Below are 24,468 nucleotides of genomic sequence, written 5' to 3'. Positions count from 1 at the left end.
AGTACATTTCATTCAATTTATTTTTCTGCGGATGTGGGGGGCACTTTTTATAGTTTGCAAATTAAAGTACCGGTGGGGTTTGTTTTTGCCTTGCCTTCGAGTAAGCACCCATTTAAGTTATTGAAAATAGACTTTCTTAAAGGTAAAACATTTGTTGTACTCCTAAGATTGGTTGCCAACCTCTTTGTTGAGCTAAGTTACATGTAAGCTACTGTAAATGCAGCAGTATTTTTTGTAATGTTTGATATGTTAATTGCACTCTACATTTCTTGTGTCAGGTGCCATTGCCCACGGTTTTTCAAAGATGCTGATTTTTATTTTAATGTGATTAAAGGCGCGAGCAACATACAACAACACTATGTTAGTAAGACAAAGTACTATACAAAATAGTTAACATTGTTAACTTTCAAATAATTATTTTGGAATTATTGGTATAATTATTGGTATAATTTATTAAAAAAATTATATTTATTTAAAATAAATTATACTAATGTTGCCAAGTAATAATAATAATAATAATACATTACATTTATAAAGCGCTTTTCCTGGTGCTCAAAGCACTTAGTAGATTAAGTAGATAAGTAGAAGTAGAAGTAGATTTCCAAAATAACTGCTCTCATAGGAAGTTCAGTCTTGAATAACTTGTTCTGTAGTGTCTTTGTTCTTACACATGCAAAAAGAAGGTTGAAACTATTTGTTGTTTTAAAAACGGATTGAAATAATCTAACTACAATGGCAGATTTATTTATCACCAACCAATAACTTTTAGTACTCAATAACTTTTCAATAAAAATGCCATTTAAAAGTAATGCAAAGGGGATAAAACTTCCATGTCATTTATAAAAATACTTTTTACTTTTAAGATGTATACTCTATTTGAACTTAACCTGTTTTTATAGTATTGATACCTTTGTACTGTGGATTCCTAACTGTGATATCTGCCTGCGCTTGAACGTATCTGCACTGCAGTAAATGACTTTATACCAGGTTACAACAATAACAGAGGGAGCGGTGTTAGGGGGTGTGGTGAGGTTAGGTTGTGTGGTTTGAGTGGTTTATAAGATTACCTGTTGTGAGTCTGTGGTCACTTGTTTGAGGAAGTGCACAAACAGGAGTCACCATGGATTGCCCAGGTAGGATTAACATTTACTTTCATTGATTTTAGAAGGAATGCTTTGAATGTTAATGCGTGTTTCTTTCAACGGGCAATTTTAGGACAGGATTTTCTTCTGACATTATTACTAATTATTCAATTTATGTTTGAAAAACATAATTATATTTGTAGATGCAAGAGCTCAGATGTATACACACACTCATAATTAACTAATACGTAACCATCTTTTCATCTGTACAGGTTCTAAGAAGAAGAGCAAGGTAAGAGGTTTTTTTAAGTGTTGTAGGCTTCTACTCTGTGATTTTAGCTATTTTTTTTAGAGCAAGTCCACGTTTTATATAATGTTCCTTTATCTGCGGCCTTTCACTCAATTCATTCATTCTCATTAAAAGAATCAAACTATCCTCGAGACTAAACCAACACAATAAATTACTTATTAAAAGTGACCTTTTGGCATTTTTTAGGATGGCAAGGATAAATGTGGAAGCAAGGACAAGAAAAAGGAGAAGGGCTGCAAAGGTGGCAAGAAAGAAAAGAAGCACAAGGACAAGAAGGAGGGGAAGAAATCAGACGACTCCTCGTCTTCATCCTCCAGCAGCAGTGATTCGGTAGGTCCAATGTTAGAGTTTATACATTGTTTACAGGTTTGCTTATTAAACATGTCCTTTCTCTGCTCAGTGTGTAAAAAAAACGGTCCCACCTTATTCCAAAGGTTGAAGTGCGTAGAACAAATACAACAGGTCGTAGCAGCAGTGAGCACATTCATCAGCTGTGACACCACACCCTCGTGATTGTGTGCTACTTTTTATTTATAGCTTATACTTAAATCAAGTTAAGACCTTCCAGATCTGCAGATTAATTTTAATCTTACTGACTTGCAGCCAAACTGCTACTGCCTGACACCTTTGGGCTAAACACATTTCACTAAGCTTTATTCAGGAAGCAGATCATGTTGGTCACATTAATATTAGGTTTTCCATGCAAATGATTAAAGCAAAAGAGGAACAAACCAAGCCTAGGGTGGAAAGGAAAAAACGTCAGATAGGGAAGTCAGGGTTGTTATTTTTAACCACATCAATGAAAGTGAACATGCTGCTGTCACACCTTCATAACATTCCTGCTACAAAAGTGAAAGTCATTGTGGTTGCTGCTATGACTCAGGCTGCTGCCACAAAGATTCATACATTAAAGATACAGCATTGGCTGTGGCACCTAAGATGTTATTGAATAAATCATGTATCCTTTCTGCAGTAACAGCATTGTCCTTCTGTCATTTCAGGAGTGATGCGTCCTGAGGGACCCGGCTGCTCTCTCCATCTCGTCTCTCTTGTTGAAACAACTGTACTTCCTGGAAACCTACTTGTGTTGTGTAAACAAATGTGTTGATTCCTTGAAGTAAATGTTCTGACAAAAAATGTAAGTTATTCTGTCAAGTAAAGTTTATTTCCTTCACCACACGATGGCACTGTTTTTATTTTATTCTTAAGGTCAATCAAGGGTTCAAATTGATTTTGATCAATTTTATTTAAATGATAACAATAACAAAATAACAAAAATGATGTTATCCTGTGTTTAATGTAGTCAATTTACATGGGGGTGGTTTAGACTGAAAATGGAAAAAATAAGGTAAATATCACAACTGATGATACTTGATGTATATTACAATATCTCCTTGTAATAATGTCAGTAAATGTAAATTCCACCACTGCAGTGGACAAATACAAAAAGACATAACACAATTTAAAGACGTAATTGTTGGCTTTAGGATACTGTAAATCAAGGAACTAATAACTATTATTTACCTGAACAATAGTTAGAATAGTCTTTAGTTTAAGTTTTAAACAGAACCTACGTAAAAGAGGAAAAACAAGGTAATGTACAATAAAGGAAAAAACGATTTAGAACCTCATACATGTGTCATGTGTTGTCTCACAGTGCGCTTTGTTATGTATCAGGTTAAGTTTTTTCTGTTTCATGTGTAACAGTAAAGACTGTCTCTCGTTCTGCTTTGCATCTTGAACATAACACATTTCAGAGTGTCTTTCCTTCAGAAATGATTTAAAAACGTCTATGCATGGATCTGATATGTCCTCATGTGACGTCAGAGAGCTCCTCACTGTAACAACAACCGTGGTAATAATTTGACAGGACATTCCAGCTGTTCTACTTTCTGACACAACATGTTGCTGTTGTTTATACAATGTTCCACATCGTAAGATTTATATAAAACAATTCTGTGGTGCAGATTCAGGACTTGGTATAACTTGAAATCAGCGTCACTAGCTGGCATTATAATACTACGCACGTCAACGCAGAGTGAATACATTTGTTGTTCTATATAAAAAAAATACTTTGAAAAGGGCCATTTTGCACTTTTTTTTACTTTCATGCCACAGTTATGTTTTGCTGATATAACCCACTTTTATTTACTTACTTGAGTAAAACTTTAACTGCATTGATTTTTGTAATGGAACACTTGTAGACTGTGTTATTGAAACTCATAATTGAAGCATTTACATACTTAGCTTAGTTTACTGCAATACTATTACTGACAATGTTACCCTGTTTTCATCTATCAAAATAAAACAACAACTAACAATGTAATTTATTTAAGTGCCTCCAACACAAATCTGTAAGTAGTAAGCTAGGCTAAGGCATATTTTTGCACTCAAAATTGACTCAATACCAAACAAAAAAATTAACGTAAGAAAAAACTGAATGTGATCTATAGGGAAATAAATATAGACTATAAAAGGATCAACCATCACATGTTCACATTTGTTTTTTACGCAATATTATAATATTCCGTCGAACAAGCGAACTGACCGAAAGAACGAGATCGCGGGTACAAGCGGCCGAGATGGGTTTTCCCCGCAGGGTGGCTGGTGTCTCCCTTAGGGATAAGGTGAGAAGTTTGGTCATCCGGGAGGGACTCGGAGTTGAACCGCTCCTCCTTCGCGTCGAAAGGAGCCAGTTGAGGTGGTTCGGGCACCTAGTTAGGATGCCACCTGGGCGCCTCCCTAGGAAGGTGTTCCAGGCACGTCCAGCTGGGAAGAGACCAAGGGGTAGACCTAGAACCAGATGGAGGGATTATATCTCTTCGCTGGCCTGGGAGCGCCTTGGGATCCCCCAGTCAGAGCTGGTTGATGTGGCCAGGGAAAAGAAAGTTTGGGGCTCTCTGCTGGAACTGCTACCTCCGCGACCCGACCACGGATAAGCGGGAGAAGATGGATGGATGGACAAGCGAACTCATGTATGTATGTATGTATGTATGTATGTATGTATGTATGTATGTATGTATGTATGTATGTATGTATGTATGTATGTATGTATGTATGTATGTATGTATGTATGTATGTATGTATGTATGTATGTAGCCTATGTATGTATGTATCTGTGTATATATTATTGTATCTATCATTTGGTATATAATTGATGTACTGTTGCCTCAGTGCTCCGACAGAAGGGTCGGTGGGATGGTTTGGGATGGGGCTGGGATTAGGAAAAGTGGGAAAGGGTTCTTTTGTAAAAAGAAAAAAATGAAAATGCCTTATTTGCTTTAATGCACTGTTACACTTTTTTCATGTGAATACAAATATATTAAAAAAATAAAATTAAAATAAACTCATAAACACATCTCTTCGTATCTGTCTTCCATGTCACCATGTTTCCATCTACTTGAGCATAATTCCTGCCTGGTTTTGCATACACATGCGTTTACCATAATGGCACCACTTGTGTTGCTGTTCATAATGTTTTTATATTTTTTGTGCTATGATATCTGTGTTTTTGTCTTTGCTTTTGTTTGCTTCATACAGCCCTTTTAAGCATGTATTTTTGTGATTTGGGGCTATAATACATTTTGATTTGATTTTGATTTGAATTGTAACTCTGCAGTCTGATAAACGCAGTATATGCCCCGCGGTAATTGATATCAGGTGGTGGGGGCGTGGCTAGTTCAGGTCAGCACGAGGTGTTGAGGTGTGGTTAATCAGGTTTATCCTGTGTGTGAATCTCTGTGGACATTTCATTTGTTTGGTAAAGCGTACGGAGAGGACTCACAATGTCAGGTATAACAGATTTACATTTAATTTGACAGTATTAAGGTTTGACATATTCAATGTTAATGTTTGTCAAGTTGACTTCTGGAATCGAAAACGAACAGTCATTTATTTGCAATTATTGCACCAGACAGGTTGATTTATTATCTGATATATTATTTGACACAAACTTCTAAAAGGAAAGACAGCCACTGCAATGCAATTTTAATTGAATTATGTACTCCTGTTGTGATAGGAGATGTATGTTTTCACTCAGAATCTTGGTGACTTTACTTTTATATTTTTATATCACTTTTATTTCATCCTGAAAGTTGTTTATCATTTGTATCTGTTATATCTGTGCAACTATAGGTATCGAAGAAGTGATAACAGCGAAGGAGGCTCATTCCGATGAAATTAGTTGGCCCTGGGGCAAGAAAAAGGTAGGAATGTGTAATCCAGTGTGGTGTGTGTGAATGTACTTGTTGTGTTTTTGAAAGCAATGTCAAAAGGTTTCTCTGATAAATCTGCCTCATCCAATCCATTTAATTACACACTGTCAAACACAATGTTAATTCTATTCATAATGACCACTGGAATAAAGCACAATAAATATATAAGAGACTAAGAAAAAAACAAACATCTGATTTATTCAAATTATGCAATTTCCTTTAGGATGGCTCCAAGGACAAAAAGGGTTCAAGTGACAAAAAGGACTCTTCTCACAAAAAGGACTCCAAGGACAAAAAGGGTTCATGTGACAAAAAGGACTCTTCTCACAAGAAGGACTCATCTCGCAAAAAAGATGGGTCAAAGCATGGAGACGACAAAGACAGCAAGAAGGACAAGAAGAAAAAGGAACACAAGGAGGGGGAGAAATCAGGCAACTCATCCTCATCTTCTTCATCATCTTCATCATCATCCTCCTCCAGCAGTGATGAGGTAAGCCCAATACTGCACCTACATTTTAGAGATGTATCTTACATAATATATATCTTGCTAACTTTAAAAATATAGCAGTGTTTAATTTTGTTGATATCCATATGGCAACTTTTAATTTCCCCTCAGTGCTCAGTTTGTGTTTCCATGTTACACGTTTGAAGTTCTCAATACTTTTTTTGAATAGGAACATGTATTAAAATGCAGTTCTACTGGTAACATCATCTCACCTATTATTTTAAAGGCTTGGCACCTGAATAAACGGCTTGTTGGTATGAAACCTCCACAACAGGTCTTACTGGCAGAGCAGGTTGTGATGATATGTGACACACCACACCCTCCTTTGTGTGAATGCTATTTGTAGCTCTGTTAACAAGCGGAAACGCTTATTTATCTACAGGCACATATTAGCTTGTTAACCTGCAGCCAAACTCAGATCCACTTATCTCATATTTTTCCGGGATGAATTCCCTCAAATTCATTGAGAGTATCGGATCATGGTCCCATTTGTGTGCATTTTGTGTCTTTTAATACAAATGACTAGAGGAACAAACCAAGCCTAGAGAGAGAAGGAATACCAGTCAGAAAGTTAAGTCACAAAAGAGTTGGTGTTGTTGATCTCATCAATCAAAGTGAATAGACTGCTGTCACACTTTCATAAAATAACTGATCCAAAAAGCAAGGTCATTTTGGTGCTTGTTACAGCTCATTCTGCTGCCACAAAGAATTATCCATTAAAAATGCAAAAGGTGCTGTGGCACTTTAGATGTTATTGAATAAATCATGTATCCTGTCTGCAGTAACAGCATTGTCCTTTTTTCTCATTTCAGGAGTGATGCATCCTGGGACCGGACAGTTCATTATGAATGGGCAGCAGTACCAACTTTTCCTTATGTACTTTCTTTGGTTTCACATAAACATGCTGGTCTTGTGTAAACAAATCTGAAGTAAATGTTCTGACAACAAAAAGCCTGCAGGAGTCTTTTTTTCCCCATTAGGTTCTCCTGTCAAGTAAAGTGTCTTTACCACCAGATGGCAGTGTTCTCTATATTTAGGGGCTCTCAAAATGTGATGTCCACACCTAGAAGAATGCAAATATAGAATATGTTGGTGTTTGTCATTGTAATTGTTAAAATTACAAAACAGAAATAGATTCTCCTAAGACAAAAGAATAATAAACAATTTACTGTGAAAATGTATATGGATCATCCTGATGCATTCATTATTGGGAGCCCTTTTATATGAAAGGTTTCCCTGAGTCTTTTACTATGAATAATGTAAAACAATCACATGTAATGACACTAAAGTCTATATGTAAAATAATAAACTGAAAAGCAACAGTTTAAAATTAATGAAGTGGTAAAAGTAACACTATTTTACATAGAATTATAACACAAGAAGTACACAGCATTTTAAAAAGGAAATATTTTACTGTACTCAAGTTCAGCACATATATTCTACAACTGTAGGGCACACTGTCGATTCAGATTGTACTGTATTGCAACAATACATAATATTTCTGAAAAGTGAAATATCTGAACGATGGATAGATTACTAAAAAAAAATACATTGTACATCACTAAATAAAGGATTACCTGTTTACCTTGCATCAATATTCAAAGTCTGTTATTGTGCTGTAGACATGACGGTCAGGACAAGAGAGTTACAATATTTACATTAAAGGATCTGCTTCAGGTCTTTTAAATCTTTTATGGGGTTGCAGGAAAAAAAGAAATTGTAAGCGATTTCAGAAAATAATCAATAATACATCAAGTACCTTTCTATCAATCATCTTCACGTTTTATAATATTTTAAGGAATATTGAAGCGGGTGAGTGATTTACAACGTTTTCTCTCGTGTTTGACTTTTCATTTGCCAAAAGTGTGTGTCTATATTTAGAATGCCATATGCTTTTAAATATTTTATCACTGTTATGACATGACTTTGTCCATAGCTTCTGGTAAATGGAATGACAAACCTCAGTTAACATTAGAGAAAGGTAAGGACGTCAGACTGGTGCAATCATCCGCTATTATATCTCGTAAAGTGCTTTAACACATGATTAAGCACAGTGTCTTGGCTCAAACTGAACTAAAGCTGAAATGATTAGTCGATGACAGAATATGTGTCTTACTACTTTGATATTTGTAAAATATTTATGGAATTTATTTAGCAGAAATACTAAATATGTTCTAGTTTCAGCTTCTCAAGTGTAAGTATTTGCAACCTTTCTTTTTCTTAATGTTACAGTAACCATATGTACATAGGAAGCCATTTGAAGATGTTTTTACAGGTGTTTTTGTAATTTGTTGTCATCTTACATAAAGACCTTGGGCATTCTTAATATACTCTGGTACCTGATTTGTCTACAGCAACAGCTTCATGTCTGTGAGATTCTTTCAACAGCTACAGGGTAGAAGAAGGAATAAAGGAAAGGAATGTATGTATAGTGGATTACACCCGTCATGTTTTTCCCTTTGAGTATACCTTTTCTCAAACAAAAAATCAAATTAGGATCGAACATTCAAAAAATACTTCAGTCAGAAGATTTCTCTTTTGAAAGCTTTGAAAGCTTTTTTAGCTTACACACTGTGCAATGACCAGCCTGTGAAGTAAGATATATAAGCAGTGGTTTAGTGCTGAGGTGAGCTGAGTGTGATCAGTGGATCAGAGCGAACACAGGTTGTTTGATGCAGTCTTCTCAGCGGCTCCTTTGAAACGCTGAGTAGTTACTTAGCCTGCAGCCACTTCTCACAGTTTCAGTTATGCTGCAAATGACAAGCTTTGATCAATTAGGATAAAAAGGGAGTTAAAACACAAAGACACAGCATATTCTACACAGTATATCTGTAGTCTGTGTTGTGCATGCTGGTTAAAGCTTATGTGTGAAACACTCACCTGAATGAAACTGTCCTCGCAGTGACATTAGACTGATATTTACATTTCAACGTTTCAAATAATAGGAATGACTCAGAAGAAAGGGCCTGTTATGACAACATCAATCAAAGAGGTTAACTAATTCTAGCAAAGATACAAACAAAATATATCCTTGCATTATATTATATTATTGATTTTTACAATGTACAATGTAATGTATCCATTTACTTGAATTTACTGAACACACTGTAAAAGAAAAAATACTTATCCAGGAAATCATGCACAGTGTCATAAATAATACCAACTATATTTGATCCAATTATATTCTATCTTTTGCTATGTCTAGTTTACTGTTCTATTGTATTCTATCTAACTGTATTCTGCAATATCTTATTCTGTTCTATTTAAATATATGATATATCTAATTTTGTTCTATTCTGTTCTGTTGTTCTGTGATTGCACCGCAGGGGGGCATGAACGTCTCTCTCTCTCTCGTCTGGCGTCAGCGGTCTCCCAGCAACAGCCCGGCTCGAGCTCATCTTAATCATCCTCTGCTGATCACCACCAAGCCGCACAGACACACTCACACTGAAACAGGAAGTCAGGTGGATTTGACCTACAAAGTAAATGCACACTGATTTCAGGTGCTTTTTCTCGCAAGACCATTTACTACTGGCCTATTGATGTGGTCTTAAAGTCTATTATAGTAGAGACAAGTGGTTTTGTGTTACTTAAGAGTGGAGTTGACATTATAAACGATATGGTTTGTTCAGAAAAGTAGTTTTAATACGACTTTTTTTACTTCCCAAAACATTTTTTCAAACACAATTATTTTAATTGTCCTTTACTTTTATTGTTGAGTAACACTTTTTGGAACGTGTGTCGGGCACACAGGTTTAAAGGAGTGAAATGGTTCAACCCTGACCGATGGTCTGACCCGGTGTCCTTTGGCAAACACCCAAGGATGTTTTACTTTGGAAAATTTAAACAGGAAGTCTTCTTGTTACCGATGCTGTGTGAATTGCTCCCAGGTCGGATCAGCCGCAGTTGAGCAGACTGGAAACCATGGAGCGCAACAAGACGCGTTGGAGAGACTCACCAAGCGGACGGGAAAAGTGCCAGTTTGTGATCTGTTTGTAAGTAACTTTCAGTGACAGTGAGCATATTTTTGTTCACCAGCAGGTGGACATTGAGTGTTCGCTAGCGTGCGTAAACTGACTGGAGAGGAAATAAAACAGTCTTGGAGTGAACAGCAGCTACCAAAGAACGAGAGGAAAGGAGGAGTTGAAAAGAGCCGGAGGAGAGACAAGTGCCCGTTGGATAGAAATGCTCACTGTGTTGTTTTTTTGAATACTTTTTGACGTTGTTTTGTGGAAATGTCGCTGGTGTGCGCAGCGTAATACCTCCGAACAGCTTTCATGCCTCGTGCCATCAGAAGGGACAGTTACTTATCTGCAAGGAAACTGTGAGCAGAACTGAGATTTCATAAAGAAGAAGGCACTGGGCTTAAACTGAGGACCAGTCACTGAACAGTTACGAACCATGGTGAAGTTTCATAACTCGGACCTATGGATAGCCTGGATGATCATTTTCTGCATGGAGGGTAAGTTGTGTGACACTTGAAAACTTGTTTACCTCTGCTCAACTATAGCACAAGTCCTTACACACACACACACACACACACACACACACACACACACACACACACACACACACACACACACACACACACACACACACACACACACACACACACACACACACACACACACACACACACACACACACACACACACACACACACACACACTATTATAATAATAATAATAATAATAATAATAATAATAGGTTATACTTATATGACATTTTCCAAAAGGCTTAACTATTTTCTATCACGTGAACAAATCAGTATTACGATACATGTGGATGAGTGCTGCAAAAACAGATGTATTTGGAATTAAATTGTGCCACAGGCTCAACTCCTATCCAATAGCGCGTGCCACATCCATTTGATCCCCCTCTTCCTTAATACTGTATGTTTGGATCAGTCTGACAAATCCCCGGCATTTCCACAAAAAACTAAAGCACCGATTTAGGATGACTTTTCCCTGATGGTTGCGATGTCATCTCTCCCAAAACACTTTTGACTGTGCCCGTCTTATCCTTAATGGTCTCTGCTGTGCCTGATATCGCTTTTGTGCGTCGTACACACGAGGTCTAACATTACAAGGTTTTTAAAACACTCAACCACCAGCGAATATTAACACGTGACATATGGTGAGAGTGTCCGTGTTTTGAAATAGAAACGGTGCATACTGATTAACGAGAAGCATGGTATACCAGGCAGCTCAGGGGAATAATATCTTGAAACAGAATATCATCTATAGCCATAATTCTTCTTTGGGGAATTGTATGTAAATGTATGTGTGGGGCACCTAATAACACGTTTGTTTTACTGTAATTTTGTAAGCTTATCTTACGTTTTAAGAATGCTAGTTTTTCACAAGTTTTTGTTGGCATTTTTTTTAGTATAAAACAATGTAAAATATAAGTAATATAAAGCAACATTTGGTATAAGCCCTTATAAATACTAAAAGGTTTCTATAGTTTATGAAAGGCATTTGGGAATATTTTAGATTTACTAGAGAACCCATTAAGGACATTCTAATGGTACAATAAATGAGCATCATTATTCATGAAAATATGCTGTAGTTTAATGAATAAGGATGCATTATTCATATTTGAAATGAATGAGTTCATTAAACTTTCTTTCACCTAGTGTACACATATGCACATTTATGAGAGCAATTGCTAAGCATAGCAAAACAATGCTAGACAATGCCAACCAAGTTCCCTTAAAGCCTCATGTCAGGAAACACAAAGCATTCTCACTGAACCACACGCACACGCACACGCACACACACTCTGGCCTGACATGTCAATTTGGACAGAACAATGTGTTTCACTCCGCTGCTCACTTGTTTAGGTGTATACCTCCAAAGTGAGTGAATGCATGGCGTCTTGTCAGCTTTACTTAAGGCAACACAAACACACACACACTAAATGTATTAAAATTATTCCGACCAATTGTCTGAAAAAAAGGTTCACAATAAACCATTTTCTTTATTTTCTTTATTACATGTCCATCAAATTAAAAAAACAACTTCAGAAATAACAATAGGTGAAGGTTCAAGTCTACGGATGAGTTTATAGAAGTATTAAACTGCCCAGCTCTATTAACAGGGCGGCTTCTTCAGAAAGAAGCTGTATTTGCTGGACAGTTTTTCTTCCCTCCTCTTGCGTCTTGGTGGGGAGCTGCTTGTGTTTCTATAAATACACTCTGATGCAGCAAAGTCAGTATTGATTGTGGTTGCTTGTTTTGGCTGTGTGTACTGACCTCCACTTTTTGCATGTCAGACATTGTCACTCCATTGATCTGATCAGTTCATTATGTTAGGGGACACCAAATTGTTGCGGGTACACAATGAGGCCTGAATCGTTTATTTGATGTTACTTGTTCAATTTAAGATACAAATGCATACGATAGCTTTATGACAACAACTTTTAATAGCTTGAAAGCATGTGTAGCTGTGGATGCACACCAAGCAAGTAAACATAGTGAAAAGAGGAAAGTTTGAAGAAGAAGGAAACAATGAGAAACAATGACAAACTATGACAAAATGAAGTAAAATTCACAAGTGACTCTGACAGGCTTCATACACAACCATGTTTGCACTTTCAGCGTTAGTTAGAGGACATGTCTTGTCCTTCTTTAGTCATCAACCCTCCCCTGTCACACATAAATATTGCATCCGTTCCTCTCGATTAGAAATACAGCTGCACAGTGAAGAACAGTCTGGCAGTTCGGATCTGTAGTGCTTGAAGAATTTGAAGAAATGTTGTAAAAGTTGGAAGAATAAACAGTAGAGGCTCTATGCAAAAAATAGATTGGTTCAGCTGTTGTCAGAACAAACCCCCATGGCGATACCAACACAGAGCGGCTCTGTCCATGATGCCCGGATTTAACGATTTACCCAGAACAACCCTCAAGGGTGTTACAGCGAGCGATCCGGAGGTCCAATCAATTCAGCAAATTAAATTCAAGCGGCGGTGGTGGCTCTGAACTTTTTATCAACTATGGTTTGCTTTGGTTTTCTGCATAACAGATCCTATAGAACATTTAAAATGTGCATATATATATGTATATATTGTGACGGTGAAATGTTTGGATAAGCTTCCAGGCTCCCATATCACTGTCCTGTTTGTTTGAAAAAAAGAGTCCAGTGAGGACAAGGAGCAAATAAAAAAGGCAACATTCAGTGTTTCTTTAGCTCATTGACATTCAGGGCATTCATGTCTGCATCAAAGCTGAACTTAGAACAGCTCCCTTCTCCACTTTCTCTGTGAGCTTGTTAACCTTTAAGGGTCTGCCTAAAGTATGAAATTATAGAGCAGGCATGGTCTGTTTGTTGTCTAAATGGTGTCCTTTGCTCAATTTGTGGATTTGATTTCAATCAATGTGTCAATCAATATGAATCAGTTGCACTGATTTCAGAGTTGCAGTCGCCATGGTTTTCAGGCTAAAATACACGCAGTTGTGGAGGGAAAAGCTAAATGTGGCCACTTTAATAACTGTACATGTAAAGCAGGTCCTAACATAAATCTACAATCACCGAAACCATGTTTACTGGTGTGTTTCTATTGCCACTTCAAAGCCAATTTGTTTTTTCCCCAGTCAATTATTCTCTCTCACAGTTGCAGGTAGTTAAAATGATAATGAGAGATGGAAAGAACAGAGTGATACAAGCTTAGAAAATATAAAACGTGTGGAGAGAGCTCAGCGTGCCATTTTAAAGTACTCTCAGTTGTTTAACCTCAGGTGATCTAGCAGTTAAAAAACCTGGCATCCAAAGAACATGTCTCCCGATATCCTGCTAATGCAGATTGCATATGATAGAAAATCCCGTCTGGATCAGTTTTATCTGATAAGTAGCGTTTTTGTCCCCCTCCTCTTTCCGCCTGCTACTAAAAAGGAGCAGCTGGAACTAGAGTGTTGGACAGATGGAACTTTCCACCTCGATTATTTTTCTCTCTAAAAATAGCTTCTCAAAAAATTAAAAGACCTCTGGGACTGCTAGCAAAGTGCATGTGCGTGCGTACATATGCGTGTGTGCGTTTGAGCGACAGAGACGCAGAGAACTTCAGACGCCGGGGTCCTCAGATGATGGCAGCAGCGGCCAACCAGGGAGTGTGAATGAATAAATGATGGCAGATATTTGGAGGAAGAGAGCACAGCATTCGCCTGGTCCCACGGTCTCTTAAGCACACATTAAACTAGGTCCCAAAGAGTCCACCTCTGCGGCACGGAAGTTGGCCAAACATCTGGGGCAAACATCTGATCACAGAGGTTTGGGGTTTGAGGTTTTGGGGTTGGTTGTGCCTTTAATCAGAGTGGCAAATGAGGGAATCATGAGCGTGTGGGAGCAAGGCGATGCTGCTGCCGAAGCTGAACACGTTTTTAACTACATTTGGGTTAGAATCTAACCCAAATGTAGTTACAAAATGAGAAATGACACTCTACTTCTCCAACACCCTTTTTAATCATCTAACGGTTAGATGATTAAAAAGGGTATTGGAGAAGTAGAGTGTCATTTCTCAAAACAGAAGATGATCTGGAGGCAGGCTTGTAAAACATGTTTAAGATTCAGAGTCATCATCTACAGTATAACACTTAAGGTGGCAAACACTTTGCTTTCAGTGTAAATCCTCTGTGGAGGAATTATGTGATTGAAGTATTTAAACGTTTATTTTACAACATGTTCAACAAGTTGCAATGAAAACCTGCAGTAACCAGTTTTTTCTCAGTATGCTTGAGTCCTTACTTCTCAATGGATTAAGTGTGATAATTGCAATTTTATTAAAGCTGATGTTGGTTAAGAACCTGCAAAAGGAAACTCCTCCACTTTATAACTGAAGGTATAGTTCCAAAAGCCAAAACTAATCTATGACAAAACCACATAAGTGAACCAACATGCTTGAAGTGACTAACTGTTATAGTATTTAGTTTAAAACCATTTTTTACTTAATTTTATTTTTGAGTGTGTGTGATTTTGTGAGGAGCCCTGGGCTAATGCATATTTAAAGCGGATGTCTTCCTCCTGTCGTGGCACCCTGGAGATCCTCCTTGAAATGAGCGGTTTTGCTTCGCTGGCTCTTGAGGTTTGACAGGACGTTTGCTGACAGGACTCCTAGTGACTCAGGAGATATTTGGTACATTCAGTTAAAACGTTAAGGATGCCATAATCAAGTTTTGATGAGTTTCATATATTATAAGGAAAACCTTTTACAAAGGCTTTAATCTCTGTAACTTTAAATTGCTGCCTACTTATAATGCTCAGAAGGAAAGAAGAGTGTGAATAGTCTCCCATGTTTCCCTATTCCCATGAATCCATGCAAAGCCATGAGTGTGAGTCAGCAGCTTAAATGACAGTCACATAGAACACACTCAAACAGAATAGTCATTGTTTCATTGTAGACTCATGCAGAATATTTAAACCTGTTGTCAAAAAGTGATCTCGCTCAAAATCCATGTAATTAAACGTTTTTCAACAAAGTTCACTTTCAACCAAACAGATGAATGTGCCAGTGTTAAGAAGCTACACTTTGGACTTTGGAAAAATGTCTGTTTTACTTCATTTACCATCAGAAATATGCTAAAATTATCTCTGTTCACTCTATCTTCAGGGCACTTGCACACTTTCAGGTTCGCAACAATCTAGGGCTGCTCGATTATGGCAACAATCATAATCTCGATTATTTGGTTCAATAATTGATATCACGATTATTAAAAACGATTATCCATTTACTTTGAAGACATCAATTTATTGGAGATTATTTTTTTGAACAGTATGTTTTTAACAGTTGATTACCCTGAACTTTAAATATAATTCAACTGAAAAACTGAAATAATAAAAAAAAAAAGTAATAATAATAATAAAAATATAATCGTTTTATTTCGATTACGTTGTTTTCGTAATCGTTGCAAGCCATGATCGTAATTGCGATTAAAATACGATTAATTGAGCAGGCCTAAAACAATCCACGATAATTGACGTGGATTAGACAAAAGCCTTCTTACCCCATTTACTTCCAATCAGTGTCTGCCAGAGGCTCGTTAAGTTGATCTCTAGTATTACCAAGAATGGATGCTGTGTTTATCATTGTAGGCCATGAGCTCAGATCAATGCTCCTGTGCGCACATTATTCCCATAAGTTAGTGCTAACGGGCAGTGTGTGTTTCTGGGGCCTCATATTCCCTAGGGCCTAGGCAAATACATTACAGTAGATCCCAAAAGGATTCCCGGGGTTTGTAATGACTTCATCCGTTTGATCAACCAATCAGATAAGCTCGGATAGTCAGTTTGTCTTTTATGTTCATTTGGCAGATTCACACTCTCCACTCAGCTCGATGTCAGTATGAAAGGAAACTTCAGTCTGTTCAGCTGTTCATTCATATGCATGGGATTTGTGAATAGCTTTTTGAGTTGATCGGTAAAACCTTTTGTAAATGAACGGAAAAATCAGCACCCTAGAAGGTTATGATGATTAAATTGTTTTGCTTTATTATTACCCATAATTCATAACCCCTCCCTTTAACTTCCTTAATTTGCTCCCTATAATTTGCTAACATCTTTGGCCAATAAACCACTCAATCTTAAAGTAAGTAAGTAGGTTTTGCCAATAGAAAAAAGCCCAACAAGGGAGCAATGTGGGGTACAATTTGCGTAACTAAGATAAGGAAAGTGTTGTACAAATAACTTTATTAATTTCAGGGACATAATTGTTCAAATCATTCATCACTTTTTACCTATTCATACATGTTAAATTGGACATATTATGTGAAGACGATCTGATGGCGATGATGATGATGATCAATCTGAAACGAGGGTTAAATTAGACCAGACTTTCCAGCACTATAGCATTTAGTAAAACACAAAGGCAAATATCACACTGCTCCCAGAGGGGGCAAATCTTCTATGACAGACAGACATGAAATGTTGCAGTGGGAGCTGCGTTTACAGCAGGCCTGGAGGAAGGATGCATGGCTGAGTGAGTCCTGAACCAAGGACTATATTGTATAGGTATTTTTAACTGTGCTCCCTGGAGTGCTCTGACATTGCATCACTAATTTGAAATGGATTGTTAATTGATCCACACAATAACTAAATGACCTTACAGCACATGATGAACCCAGCTGCTGCACTGGCTTGTGTCACTGCGAGATAATGCAGATCCTGTGACCTGCTTTAGTTCATGGTGGTCCATTGAGTTATCTTGACAAAATAATTGCACAGGCCCTCCAAATACATAAGTCATATAATCATATTCTAGATGATTGTAATTGTATAAATTGCTCAATGTTGCACATTATTGCTGTCCGTGCTCGACTGTAATGGCTACCTTCACTGTAATGTCCCTAATTGAGTACAGAAATTACTTCCCTCCTTAGAGTTAATAAAAGCTTTTGAGGGTCAGACACGATTTAAAAAAAGATGAACCCACCAGCATTTAGAACATTCTTGCTGCAAAACATTCATTATGTCAGAGGAAATTTCCTCGATCACTTTGTATTCCAATGACAGCAGCATGTTAGCTCAGTGGAATCCTTTATCTCTGTGGTCAGGGTGAGCTGATGAACTGATCTTGAAACCATCTGCCCGTTGTCCTGACACTCATATCTCCTAATGGAAATGCATAATACGGCAAAGTGAATAAAATACAGGGGAACAAAGAGAAAAAGGGAATGGATTCTCCTGCATGAAATATGCCCAGGGCTTTTCACAGCCATAGGTAATTCATAAACTGGCAGTTGGGGTAAAACACTGCTGTTTTTCTCTTTGTGTGTGCGTTTGCTCTTTTAATCTAGTTCAATGCCTCTTCTCTCAAAATCCATTCAAATGAAACACACATCAAAGAAAAAAAAAGGTAGATTTCAGAAAAGGTTGCTCATTTTGGCTATTGCACCCAAGCACATCAGCTACATCTGAAATAAAGCCACATGTCTGTGACAACAATGAAATTAGAGGTGTATGTTGAAGTGGACTGCAATGGATTAAGTAATTTTAACCCCAATTAAAACATTTAGGGAAAAAGAAAAGAAGCAATAGTTTTTTAAGAACAAAAATGAACAAAAATTTTGAAAATATTACCACACACTGTCACCGTTTTTAACCCACAACACATTTCCAGTTGACTTTAAGGGTTTCAATTTGTCAGTGGAGTTAATAAGGGATGTCTGAAGCAGTGTGTGCACGGGCCATTCAACAAAGCCTGGTGCTCTTAATGTTCATTCAGCACCACACTTGTACTGATCTGGTTAGTGAGGACACCTAATAGAGATACCCCTGCAGGAGTAGAAGGGGAGCTCTTCGTGTGACACACTTTAACTCTCAATAAATGTGTGCTAACTGCTTTAGACACTCTGTAGGAGATGTTGTGCATTCAAGTCCCTCGTTTTTACAACGCCCCAGAGCCATACTCTTTTAGTGAGGTGTAATTCTTTAAAGATACAGGTCAAACTTTGCTTTCCCTCCCTTGTCCTGACCTAAATCCCTCTGTGTTTCTCTCCAACCTCCTTGCGTCCTTGTATTTTGTGTTTTGCCTCCCTTCACCTTCACTGTATTCCAGTTTCACCATTTTTCACTGTCTCTCTTTTTCGTTCTTTAGATCCCTCTGTGGCTTGCTTTCACACACTCTAAATATCTCTCTGTCTGCTGTTTCTTTCTCCGTCGTCCCACACACTCTGTCGACACACAAATTACTTTCCAGGGATGAGGATGAGACTGAAAAGTGGTCCTCGCTTGTTCTGTCCTCGCAGACAATGAATGAGCATGTCAAATGTGATGCGAGTGAACAGCCAGGACGAATGGCACGTTAAGGAGTGAGAGAGAAAGACATGAGAGTCAAAAGGAGACTAGTTAGAGGGAGGGAACGACTGGGAGAGAAAAAGGCTAGCAGGAGAGGTCCCATCTGTGCATTGTTACAGCAGACTTCCCCTTAACATTTTCGCTGTTGTATCCAAAAGAACAGAAGGGGGCACAGGTGGGACTCTGGCAAACTGGGGAACGCACATTTTCTGAATACACACACAATCAGAGGCACTTACAAATGAAACGTTTGCAATACCACACAAACATATACAACCCCCCCCCATCCTACTATGTACATACACACATAGAACACTGAGGCATAGAAAACCTTTATAAAAATATTTCATTGCTAAAGGTCTGCGCATTACATTCTGTTGAAATTTAGATTTACTGTATATATGCATGTATTTCACAACTGAATGAACCTTTGACTTCTAACACTTCTTAAGAGTATATTCTAAACTTTAATGGTTAAAGAAATAAGGGATGAGAAATGTTTTCTTACACCCAGTGAGACGTGCTTCTCGTGGCGACCATGTGGGCGGTGTTAGTCTAACAACTATATAAGGGGCATGGATATCAGGGGGCACCATATGCTGCTGTTCCCCTTTAACCCTTAATCCATGCCTCCACTGCCTTATCTGTTTGGCCTCCCTGACAGCCTGGAGACTGTTGGTGGGGGCAGGGAAATACTGTCCAGTACACTGCACACTGCTTTGTATTTGTAATGTGCTCAATTCGCAAATCCACTCGGCCCTAGATAGTTTTGCCAGAATATCAAAGGCCGAATTCACCATTAAACACACAAACATGTTAAGGCATCAATGTACCTACTACCCACACATAATGGTACACACACACACACGCACGCACGCATGCAAGCACGCACGCACGCTCGCTCGCTCACTCACTCACTCACTCACTCACTCACTCACAGACATACATACATACATACATACACGTCACACACTCACATACATACAAAAAACGTTCAACCCACTCTCCCACACGCATTCATATCACGAGGATATTGCACAGACTCAACTGATAATGCCAGATAGTAGTATTGTCACAGAGCCCACTGACACACTGTGTGTGTGTGTGCCTCCTATTTGTCCACTATCCTACAAAAAGCCCTTAAGTAGATCCCAGCTATTGGAGGAGCTTTAAATAAGTGTAACACAATAATGGAGTGCTGGTCTTGCACATTTGCCCTACGTGACATCTACTAAGGGGAAGGCTGCTGAGGGTAGAAACAGATGAGCACTCTGTTCAGGAAACCCACCTCGGAGAATTACACTGACACTGACTTTGTTAAGAAACCCTTAAATATGATAATCAGTACTTTAATTTAAGGTATACATTTTAAGATACACCCAGCACTTCAATGAATGTTAAAGGTCCCATGTCATGCTTTTCCGGTTATTACCCGTCCCCTTGTGTGTTATGAAGGTTTTTCTGCATGTAAACGGTCTGCAGAGTCAAAAACCCTCAAAGTACACCCTGTAGCGAGTAGAACTCTAACACAGAAAAGACGTGTCTATGCTGCCCCAGAACGCCTCGTTGGAGATTTTCTTTTTCAATTTTTTTCTTCCGGGAACCAAGTGACGTAACGACGACCCCTCCGTGGAGCCGCTACATTCCTTCCTCACACACACATACTCAATCTTTTCTCAGCTGCAGCTCCGCCGATTTCTCCTCCCTGAGACGGCGGGACGCAGCGAGGCTGTGAGTCGGTGTGTGAGCACACACACAAACTCCCAGCCAGGCTGCGGGTGTGTGTGTTCGGGCTGGGTTTCGCTGTGTCTCGCTGTCTCGCAGACGGCCACTGGGCTCATAGGGAGGGGAAGGGGGGGGGGCAGGAGCTCCAACAAGCCGTTTAGGACTGAGTGAATACACATACTTTACAGAGATGCTATATGAGAAACCAATTTGATTTTGGAGAATTGCACAATATAAACCTGTTTTAGTAGACCTCAACAATGGAATTATGATCAGTAGAAATGGCCATGACATGGGACCTTTAATAATATACATGTGTGCAATTTCAAACAAAGCATAAAACATACACTTTTGCTTTCTCAGCTACAAATAATTATAATAATGTGATATTGAGTTCTTTCATAAATTAAACCTTCACTTTATTGCAGTGGCATACAGCTATTTTTCCTTTTTTTAAAACATATTTTGTCTCTGCTTTCCTTATATCATTACCAAATGAAATTGGTTGTTTTATATGACCAAGGAGACTGTGGGTGTTTCTCAATGTCGAGGACGCTTCCTTGGAAGGACATGTCTTCCGAGTCAGGTCCTTCAGAAGCTAGGCAAGAATCCTTCCTGGCATTCGGAGAACAAAGAATGGAACAGGCTAGCAAGTGTGCAGGTATGCGTCATATGAGAGGCCCCGCCTTAAATGTTGTGGGGATTTTAAGACCGCGGAGGATACACTGGTGCATCCTCGATATTTCCCGCAACGAAGGATTCAGTCCTCGGTAGAATTCCAAGGATCCTGGACATTGGAACAGTCCTTCGGCGGGATTCGATGACGTAGCATTCTTGAAATAGTGGCTCTAGAGGAGCCTTCCTCGACATTGAGAAACACCCTGAGACTTGCTTACTTGCCCCCTCTGATGAGCCACAGCTGCTGATCCTTACCCAGCTTTTCCGCTAAGAGGTGATTTGTGAATATGGAACAATGTGTAAACTATTGAGCCAAGGCCCAAATCATCTGCTAAGACGGGCTTTGCTGCAGATTATGTTTGTCATTTGGTCTGTGACCCTGGCTTATAGATAGCTTTGGCTTTATTTGATCAGTTCAGTGACACAAGAGCAATACCTTGCGTGCAAACACCAGATAAACTAAGGTTGGAGATGGATATTGTCAAGCCACACTTAGTATTAATCAACACCTGCTGTATATTTCCTTATTTTTTACAAGTTATTGTAGTTCTTCATGATTTGTTAGGAAATGTCCTACATAAAAAGCTACTTGGATATGTTTGCAAAGGAGACTGCTTTAAATTCAGAATGTTTGTCTTTGCAGAGTCCCAAAGCCAATTCATCATCTTAAAAATGTCCTAAAGGGGGCGTCAGCTGTAAAAACTAAGCTACCAAAACGCCACCTTTGAGGCATTTCTAAGATGATGTACCAATGTTGATTCCATCCCACAAATCCATCCAATGGCTCTTTGCTGCATGTGTCCACTCTCCCTCTTCCTTTACCTGCAACAAAATACAAAGAATGTCTCAAAGGACTTCACATTTACCGTCGGGAAAATAAATTGTACGGTGTCTGGAGAAACGGAGAGACAAACACATATTTGAAGCATAATGCATTTACGCAGCAGACAGGAAGTGAGTGTATCGATGAAAAATAAAGCTCTGCACTTGGTTCTGGAAAGCTGATATCTGTTTATTTCTCTTTAAATGAAAGTAAACAAAGATAGTGTGTCTTACCCAAGATAAACATTGCATTGGATTTGAAGATTTACACAGGTTTATCTTTGCAAGGAAGAATGGATCTAAAGATATGTGGTAGGACATGCTCTGCTGAACGCTAATTTTCTTTTAAATGTTGGTGACAGTCTGTCAGCCAGCACCCAGTGTTCAGAAGGCGTGACAGGGTACATAAGGGATGGTGAGATGAGATACATGTGATTGTGTGAGATTGTTTGCTATATATATGCTAGCAGAAGCAGCAGTATTTGAAATGAGATCTAGCTCAAAATGAGAGCCAGTTTAAGGGAGGATTTGATTTAATACTGTTGAAGCTCCATTTTGTATAAGCTGAAGGTGATCATACTGGTGATTGGTAGCCTGGAAAACATGCATTGAAAAGACTTGAATGATGATGAAACAGCTAAATTCAGCAGTGAATGTGGCCTTTCATTTTATAATTTATTTATTTTTATTGCAATGTTATCAGATTTGTCACAGCATAAACTCTCAGATTTGGGTTTCATTGACATAGTCATGATTATGAATATCATTTTGTACTGTCATAACAAGTAAAATGTACATGAAAAATGACAATGGGCCCAGGAATGAACCTTGTGGCACACCCTTGTTTTCTTATCTGAAACATTTAACCTTAGTGAGGTATCAACAATTTCAACTAAAGAACATCAAGTGAATTTCATCCTAAAAAAGTGTTGATTTACCGCCTTTCTAGAATCGAAGCATTACGGCCCGTCCACACAGCAGCGTTAAAAACATCTTGAAAATCTTGGAGGTGGACATGTCTGAAAGCTCAGGGATTTTCTGCGAGCAACGCGACCAGCAACCAATCACATGAATCTCCCGCCCCCGACATACAAAGCAAAAAACCCCGGGGATTTTATGCGAGCAAATATATATATATACGTATATAAATTCCCCAAACAGGCGAAAACTTACCAGTTTCACCCACTGTCTCTGCCACCTCCGTCCATGCCTGTATCCCGGTAAATGGTTACTGGTCGTAAAGAACTGGGTGATTTGCTACCGTAATTTCTCATTTGATTGGCTAGCGCTTGTACTGTCAGATTTGCATAAACGGGATTTGATTGGCTGACGCTTCCACCTCAGCTTCAAAAGTTGAACATTGCTCAACTTTTGAATCCTGAAAATCATGGAAATCCTGGAAATCTTCGCTTTGCTTCCCCACAATGCAGTTCAGCGAAAAGCGAGGCAAAGTGACGTCACCCCCATTCAAAGTGAATGGGCAGAGAAGCGTTGGAAGATTTTTTTAACGCTGCTGTGTAGACGGGCCGCGAGTCTACTCTACGACTTTTCTGTGGACCTATTCAGAATGAATGAGATGACATGCAATTCCTCATTACTTTTCTTTAGATGAAGAACAAATTGAAAATCACTGGGAGTTATGTTGAATACATTCCTTTAGTAAAATAAAGTGTGAATGTGTGTGCTATACCAGACAATTCAGAGTTCAAGCTGGCTGAAAAGGGGGGATGGTATGCTTTTGTCCTGCTGTTCCCACAATTAGAGTCTCCTGTGGTTATTTGTTTATTGTTAACTGGTCTCATGTACACACATGTGCGCACACACTTTTGCACGTACATACACACATGCAAAATGTACACGTCCACACAATGTCAAAAAATCCAATTAGCTACTGTCTAGTCAATCGGGGCAATTACACAGAGACTATTAAGTCGTTTTCTCACTATGCACGATCACAACTGTAATTATATCAAAGCAACAATGATGTATAATTACAGTTCACTGTGTTATTGCTCCATAGTGGTGTCAGTTCAAATGGCAGAAGGGCGCTGAGATGATAGAACTGCACTGTATTATGTCGATATAGAGAGAAAACTGCAGGTTGGGGAAAAGGCGTGATCAGTCAGCAGGACAGAGAGTATTCTCAATGGGACCTTTGAGTTGAATTCTAAAGCTTCATAAACATTGCTCATAATAATCAATGGCAGAATATCAAGTGATCCATCTTCTCTGGCCTGTAAACGGTTGACATTTTCCCGTAATTAAAGCTGTGAGATGAAACGCAGGGTTTTAACGATGACATGTGATGATCAGTGACTCTATTGTATTCAGGATGGAGGGTGCTTTA

The 24,468-nt window shown here is 38.5% G+C and overlaps 2 protein-coding genes and 1 long non-coding RNA gene across 3 annotated transcripts in view; all 3 read left to right on the top strand.

Moving 5' to 3' along the window:
- Positions 1-994: 994 nt before the first annotated feature.
- On the top strand, positions 995-2,569 carry LOC307035375. Its single transcript, XR_013807087.1, has 4 exons — positions 995-1,133; positions 1,355-1,374; positions 1,579-1,722; positions 2,394-2,569. It is a non-coding gene; the product is annotated as an uncharacterized lncRNA (long non-coding RNA).
- Positions 2,570-5,065: 2,496 nt separating this feature from the next.
- On the top strand, positions 5,066-7,062 carry LOC307034660 (uncharacterized protein). Its single transcript, XM_079673495.1, has 4 exons — positions 5,066-5,184; positions 5,527-5,597; positions 5,830-6,096; positions 6,924-7,062. The coding sequence occupies exons 1-4, from the start codon at positions 5,178-5,180 to the stop codon at positions 6,927-6,929; spliced, it is 351 nt and encodes a 116-aa protein (XP_079529621.1). The 5' UTR covers positions 5,066-5,177; the 3' UTR covers positions 6,930-7,062.
- Positions 7,063-10,002: 2,940 nt separating this feature from the next.
- The window catches only part of igsf11 (immunoglobulin superfamily member 11), an 87,261-nt gene continuing 72,795 nt past the window's right edge, over positions 10,003-24,468 (top strand). The window contains exon 1 of the mRNA XM_079676884.1: positions 10,003-10,573. Coding sequence (XP_079533010.1) covers positions 10,513-10,573 — 61 coding nt within the window. The 5' untranslated portion in view covers positions 10,003-10,512. The remainder of the gene's footprint in view (positions 10,574-24,468) is intronic.

The sequence above is a fragment of the Notothenia rossii genome (assembly GCF_949606895.1).
Source record: "Notothenia rossii genome assembly, chromosome: 4".
In the NCBI taxonomy this organism is placed as follows: Eukaryota; Metazoa; Chordata; class Actinopteri; order Perciformes; family Nototheniidae; genus Notothenia; species Notothenia rossii.
The sequence above is the reverse complement of the archived record's forward strand: the minus strand, read 5'-3'. Positions and strand labels throughout refer to the sequence as shown.